Source organism: Gavialis gangeticus, unplaced genomic scaffold (genome assembly GCF_001723915.1).
Source record: "Gavialis gangeticus isolate Ggan-Ray unplaced genomic scaffold, GavGan_comp1, whole genome shotgun sequence".
Lineage (NCBI taxonomy): Eukaryota > Metazoa > Chordata > Crocodylia > Gavialidae > Gavialis > Gavialis gangeticus.
In genome coordinates this window covers 71,043,122-71,050,011 of record NW_017729032.1, presented here as the reverse complement: position 1 = coordinate 71,050,011, position 6,890 = coordinate 71,043,122, and the positions used below count along the sequence as shown (strand labels likewise).

General features: G+C 40.8%; 1 protein-coding gene across 3 annotated transcripts in view; it reads left to right on the top strand.

The window, feature by feature from the left end:
* Positions 1 to 6,890, top strand: part of DGKH (diacylglycerol kinase eta) — a 283,862-nt gene that overhangs the window by 251,190 nt on the left and 25,782 nt on the right. The window contains exon 25 of one of the 3 annotated variants that reach the window (XM_019525020.1): positions 6,167 to 6,272. In XM_019525020.1, coding sequence (XP_019380565.1) covers positions 6,167 to 6,272 — 106 coding nt within the window. Of the gene's footprint in view, positions 1 to 6,166; positions 6,396 to 6,890 lie in introns of those variants that run through there. The other 2 variants (XM_019525018.1, XM_019525019.1) reach the window with 2 other exon arrangements.

Here is a 6,890-nt window from a genome sequence, read left to right as displayed (position 1 = left end):
ACATCAGGTTTAGCTATATAGGTTCTCTTTCAATAATATAGTGAAATTCATAATCTGTTTTCTTTGTTTGGCCTAGATTGGACCATAACTATTGGAGTTGTATATTAAAGCTATTTGCAGGTACTTGCATTTAATGTATAGATTAATGTATCCCTATTAATGTAAAAATTAATAGGGATGTTCCTGTTTGGAATACTTAGTCTGCGGAAAAATAATATAATTCGGATGTACTTTATAACAGGGGCATGCAAAATACAGCCCATGGTCCAGATCTGGCCTGCCAGGCCATTTTTATCCAGCCCATGGGTGGGTAGCCACCAGTGAATCATTTCTGGCCCAACCTGTGGCTGCTCCTGCTATGTTTGCTTGGAGCCAAGCCCTGCCCACTACCACTGGGGCAGTGCACTGTGCTCCCACCCTTGTGTGCAAGAGGGCCTCAGCCCGAGCTAGCACACAGCTTCCAGGCAGGGCTGCTGCTGTTGCTGCTGTTGCAGCCCCCTGGGGAACTGCTCAGCTCCCCCAGCTTCCAGCAGCACCTCCTCATGTCCCTGTTGCAGCACTCTAAGGCAGCAGGTAGGGAAGCAGCAGCAGGTGGGAGGTAAGCGGCAGCTGGGCAGGAGGGCAGAGCTCAAGTCGGCCCAGTTTTATAATGCAGGGCTCCCCTTGGCTCCTGGGACTCATGCACCACTGGGGGGAAGCCCCACACACTGCAGCCAGTGGCCTTCCCCACTCCCTGCCACCACGTGCAGCTCCTGGATCTTCATTGGAAGTGGGGAGCCCTGCATGATGAGGCCAGGCCAATTCCATTTCCTGCTTCCCGGCAGAGTCCAAGGAGTTGCACGCGTTGATAGAAAGTGGGGCTGGGCAACTGGCACCATCACCTCAGTGCGTGGCTCTGGCTGGTTCCCAAGAGCTGCATGTGAGACATGGGGAGCCCCACATGACAAAGCCAGATTGGCCAGAGGTGGGGCTGCCCTTGACAGCTCATCAAAACTCATTAAGAGCCTCTCCAGCCAAAATAATTGCCCACCTCTGCATTGTACAGTTTTAAAATAGTTTAGTTTTGCGGTAAGCACAGTGAAAATAAGGGGAGAAATTAGTAGTTGAGAGAGAAAGCACATCATGGAAAAGTTGTATGTCCAAGTAACAGAAATTCTTCTACTCATGTTATACTTGGCTCCGTAGTTCTGATGCGTAGAACTGATTAGCTTTCTCAGGCTGTCCAATTAACAACAAATGAAAAAGATACTGTTATTCTTGATTTGGACGTCATCAAAATCTTGTGTTTGCGTATTTTTTTCCAAATGACTTGTAAAATGGATAGATTAGACATGTAGAGAAAGAAACAGTGATCCATGATATAAGAAGGTAACATATGTGGAATAAACTGCTCCATAAATTTACTGTAAATTGCAACCTGCCTCACTTGCCTGTTCAGCCATTCTTCCCAGGACTTGTTCTAATGCCTTCATACAGTTGCCATTTAAAACAAATCAACTATCCTTAGAAAAGAATTTTCCTCTCCCCTTAAACAAAGTTTTCTACTACTCTCCTTAACTGTGGAAATTGCTCTTAGCTTATCCCTGCCTGAGCCTTGGGAAGGAAAGTGTTTGATTCTGTGTCAACCATAACATTTCTATGCATAAAATGTAATGGTTTATATTGTCTGTTATGCTGTGGTTCCACAAGACTAGAAATCAAGTGTTTTAATGCTTAGTATTTTTTTTCCCTAGACATATGAAATATTTTCCACTCCATCCCTGTCCCACATACCAAAGTCTTTTCTTTTCTCTGTTCCTTGTCACTGCTACCACAACACAATGTTGGCCTATGCCTCGAGCCACTGAATTTTAATGTTAAAAACGGACAGTTCTTTTTCTGCTTTTTTTGAACCAGTTTCATTTTCAAATATAAATACTGTTTTAAAATCTTAAACTAGCAAACAGTTGAATATTTGCATCAACAATATTCAAGCCACTTATACTACTTGGTAAACCTTTCTTACTAATTTTCTTTCATATGTGAAAATTTGTTCCACTCTTATCTCTGAAATCCTTCTGGCCTCTGCACGCTTTAAGCTCTCGCATTCCATTGAAATTTTCTTTTGACTGGCTTTTTCCCTATGTTTTCCTCTGCGTGGTTAACCTTGCTGAAGCCTTTTATTTAAGATGTTTTAGTCGTTCTAATGCTCTATGTCATTTCAGCAAGACTTTGCTGCTCCTTTATCAGTTCCAAATCATCTCAAAGTTTCAAAGCAATTACAAGTCAGAATGTTTTTCCTATGAAGTAGGGAAATCTGTGCTGCATTTGACATTAAAGATGTTTTTGAAAACATTATTAATATGAAACTATTGTATCCAGCCAAATACTGAAAAAGTACTTTGAAATTTAAATTTAGATCAAGCATGTTTCCATACCTAATTTATAATTAAACACAACCTCATCCCTTTTTGTTTCTTTTTGTGAGACAGTTCAAATAGTCACATCAATTTCTTTTGCCTTTTCAGTTTTGCAAAGGAGAGCCTTTTCAAAACCAGTTCCTGTGTATGTCAGAAGAATTCATGTCAGTTGACTCATTTGGCGTTAATCTTGCTGTGACATGGCTTAGCCTAGGCACATGATACTGAAGTATCAGGCACACGCGGAATGCATAGGACTCTTGTTCATTTAGCAGAGTGGTAATTTCCCATTGGAATTTAGACTCAATGTTTTCTACATGCTGAGCAGGGGATGGCAAACAGGATTTACGAAATTCATTCTATACTGCTATTACATTCCAGAAACTATTTTCTCCCTAAAATGCATGTTTTTGGTTTTTTTAAACAAAAGGAGAGCTCAGTTTTTACAGACACTCCCCACTTTTTCAGAGAATTGTATATTTATTACATGAAAACATTAAAAAACTACCCCAAATCTCTCTTAATTTTGGCATCAGAGTCCCCTTGACTGGAAAAAGAAAGAAAAAAAGCCCATTTTAAAATTGAGGCAGTGCACTTTTCAAAGCCACAGACATTTATTGTTTTTGTTAAAAATAGCATTTGCTTCCTACATACAGAAACTAATGCCAGTTGCTCATTTAAACAGTGATTTTATTGGCTGCTTCAAATAACAGAAAGCTGCGGGTATAAAGCCCTTAATCTTTGTTGCAAGTGCACTCGAAGCAGTGATGCTGAAGAGAACATTTTGTGGCTGAAGTGACAGATGCAGTGTGTATTTAGGTGAGGATTTTTTCTCTGGATATTAGTGGAGAGTTAGAGACCAAAGGATTCCCTTTCCTCTCCTCTCCTATCCAGCTTTTGAAGTGCTGTATAGCTTCATTTTTACTAATTTTCTTGACTCCTTCCACTGTTCCAGCATTGTCACTACCCCTTCTGCACTGTCATTGACTTTCTCTGTTGCAGAGAAGAACTAGTATCCAGTACAATGGAGAGAACATTCAGATCTGTAATTTCTCCGTCTCTTGTGGATGGTCCCTGTAGCTACACCTCGTTCCTAACAAAATGCACCAGAGGCACATGCCAGTTAGTGTTCCTGCATCTTCACTGTTACCTCTATGCTCCTCCTTTTTTCCCTTCCTTTGCAGAAGATGTGAAAATACTGGCTCCATACTTGTCTCCCTGCATTAGGCATTGGAGTGTTGTTTAGAGAAATGGTTCCAATTTTGCAGTAAAAATAGGCAAATTCTTTGGGTAGAGGTGTTATTTTTTTATCAGGCCAACTAAATAGTTGCAAAAAAAATTGTTCTTTACAAGGTTTCGGACACGCACATCCTTCCTCAAGTAAAAAAAAAGGAAATTAAAAAGTGGTGAGAGAAATGAAAGATGGTCAGAAATGTCTTGGGTATGAAAAAATCAGTAAAAATAGGAATGCTAGAAGACTAGGCAGGAATGTAGCCATGAACCACAAAAGCTACTTTTAATGATGCATTTAATTTAGTTTTTCATTTAAAAGAAGAAGAATGGGGAAGCACTAAATAACTTGTTACAAATATTTAGTGATTATATAGGAGTTCTCAATGCTCCGTACCTTTTTATCAAGCATTTTCTTTGTATTTTAGAGAGCAGCAGACTTGCACATAGGCACACATTAAGACTAGATTCCTGGCCCTCCTGCCTCAGATCCAGTGTCCTGTCTGCTCCCCTAAGTTCCCTTCCAGGCCCGAGTCAAGTGGTCTAAAGCAATTTAAGGACTCTTTAATTCTAAGGTGTTTCCAAAGACTAAACTGTTTTGGCGTTTAGCAGTCTTAACTTTTAAACAAATAGTGTGTGCCAACTGTTGCACTTAACCTTCTTAATTTCTTAGTCATTGTCTTCAAATAGGAACTGCTTTTCCTGCCTCACTTATGACTGTGTTTTAGCCCTATCTGTCTGCATGGTGTGAGTGCAGCACTTCAGTCCCAACGTATGAGAATTGTGTGTGTGATGGTAGGGGAAGGGGGGTCATATCAATCTAGTCTCAAACTGAAAGTCTGCTTCAAGTTGGGGAAAAAAGAAAGAGCCAGTTTTGTATAAATTTTCTAAAATGGTCACCTTTGGACAGACAATAACATAGAAATTTTTACCTTGAATACAGTTATTTAGAAACAGCTGTTAAATAGGAAGGTTCTTCGAGTGGATGTGATATCTTTTATTAGACCAGCTGAGTAGTTTTAAAAAGTTCCTGACGAGCTTTCAAGCGCAGCCACTGTTCTTCAGGCTCCCAATGCCTGAAGAAGGGTGACTGAGCCCAAAAGCTTGCTAAGAACTTTTTTCCAACTACTCAGTTGCTCTAATAAAAGCTATCACATCCACTCAAAGAACCATGCCTGCCTATGTCCTTAGACCAACATGGCTACAACCAAAAACCCAGTTAAATAGGGGAAGTATCAGTTTACACTGGAATTAGCTGTGGTTCTCCATGTCCTAAAAACTGTAATACAGAAATCATATCGGCCATGACATGGCAATCGAGTCACTGCTAGAACATTTCTGTAATAGCACAAATATTTACTCAGGAGCTTAAGAGCAGCATATTGAGCTCAAACTGCAGAGCAAGTTTAGATAGCAGAAAGCAGGAATTATATTTTAATTGTCCAACTACAATTTAGCTAGGACCATGCCTAACACCTTTATTGTTGTAAAAAATATATTTAAAATGCAAATTCCATCGAATCTTTAATATTCACAAGTGGTCAAAGTGCTGCGTCTGAGAGATTTGTTCTCTTCTTGTTTAGTTTCACTAGCAGCCTATAATGATTCTCATAAGACCCCAGTATAATAATGCTCTCAAGAATGATAGTATTTTCTATATAAATGATCTGGGACGATCTAGTTGTCTAGGATTATCTAGCTGGGGATGATTTGGCAGGGATGTTCTAGTTGGGGACGGTCCTGTTTTGAGAAGGGGGTTGAACTAGATGCCCTCAGGGCTAGGGACAGAGAGGATTTGGGATCCCTGCTTAGCAGGGAATGGGGAGGGGAGGGGGAAAGCAGGAGGAAACCAGGCAGATTTGCTGTGCCTGCAAGTCTCTGCCAGAGCTGCAGCCAGGGAGCAGAGGGGAGAGACCAGCCCTGCTGTGGAGCAGAGAGCCCCGCCCATCCCAGAGAGCATGCTGTAGGAGTCTGATTTAATTTAAATCAGCAAGGGGTCTGAGACAGACATTGTACAAACCAGTTTGACCCAAATCAGTTCAACATGGTTAGATGTAGTATCAGACTTATCTCGTATTAGTTTCAGTCATTTTCAGACTGGTTTACATGCACTGAACACCTGTTCTGTTACAGGTTTAAACCAGTTTCTGATCACTTAAACCAGTTTATGTCATGTCTGTCCATATCCCAGAGGTCCCTTATACCCTAACTTTCTATGAATCTGTGATCGGAATGGCTATCTCAATCACTGGTGGAAGGAAGATATTTCAGTTAAGACAATAAATGTTCCTCAGCCTCCTGTATCAGAACAGATCTTTTGTATTATGAATGCCGTTTAGGTGACAGAACTAAAAAGTGATATTTTATTTAAGCTTTAGCTATATGGCAATATATTTAGGACTCTAATACAGTTAATGTTAAAACTCTATTAAATGATTTTCCCATCTGCCAGTGTCACCTAACATAGCTCAGTTTTTAACTAGTTCTTAAAAGAAACTGACAAAGCACTTTTTTCCTGTTTTTTACTATTTTTATAGAATCTGTGAAGCTGCAAAAACGCACAGCCTGCTGGAACAAGAGCTTGCTCATGCTGTCAATGCATGTTCCCATGCATTAAATAAAGCCAATCCAAGGTTTTCTGAGGTAAAGAAACAATTGAAATTTGTTTTAAAATGGACCCTCTGTATGAAGGAATATTTCTAGAGACCTTAAAGCAGTTTCGTATTCTGAACGGTATGTTCCAGTGGCTAGGGCAGTTGCTAATGAGGTTGCTAATATCCAAGGCCCCCCTGATCTTTCAAACATACATGCACAGAGAGAGAGAGTGCAGCTTCCTTCCTGCTGGTTGCATTTATAGGAAAGGGGACAAAGAGCACATCCCAGCATTCTGGAACACAGTGAAAGTGGCAGAAAACATTCTTCTCCTTCCCCTCCCCCAGGACATGTAACCCCATCCTTTCCAGTGGGGAGGAAGAAGGTACTGGTGGACAGACTCTTGTGGAAACAACCTAATTTGGAGGGTAAAACATAATGGAAACATTGAAATTGTTAAGTGGGGTTAAACAGGGCAAAGGAAGACACAGAACTTGGGGGAGAGAAAAATTGTGACAGTGCTGAAAGAGAGAGAATAACAAGTAGAGGCATCTGGGCTGATTCATAGTTTCTAGGGTCGGAAGGGACCTGAGCAGATCATCTAGTCTGACCCCCTGCCATGGCAGGAAGAGCACTGGGGTCAAATGACCCCAGTAAGGTGGTCATCCA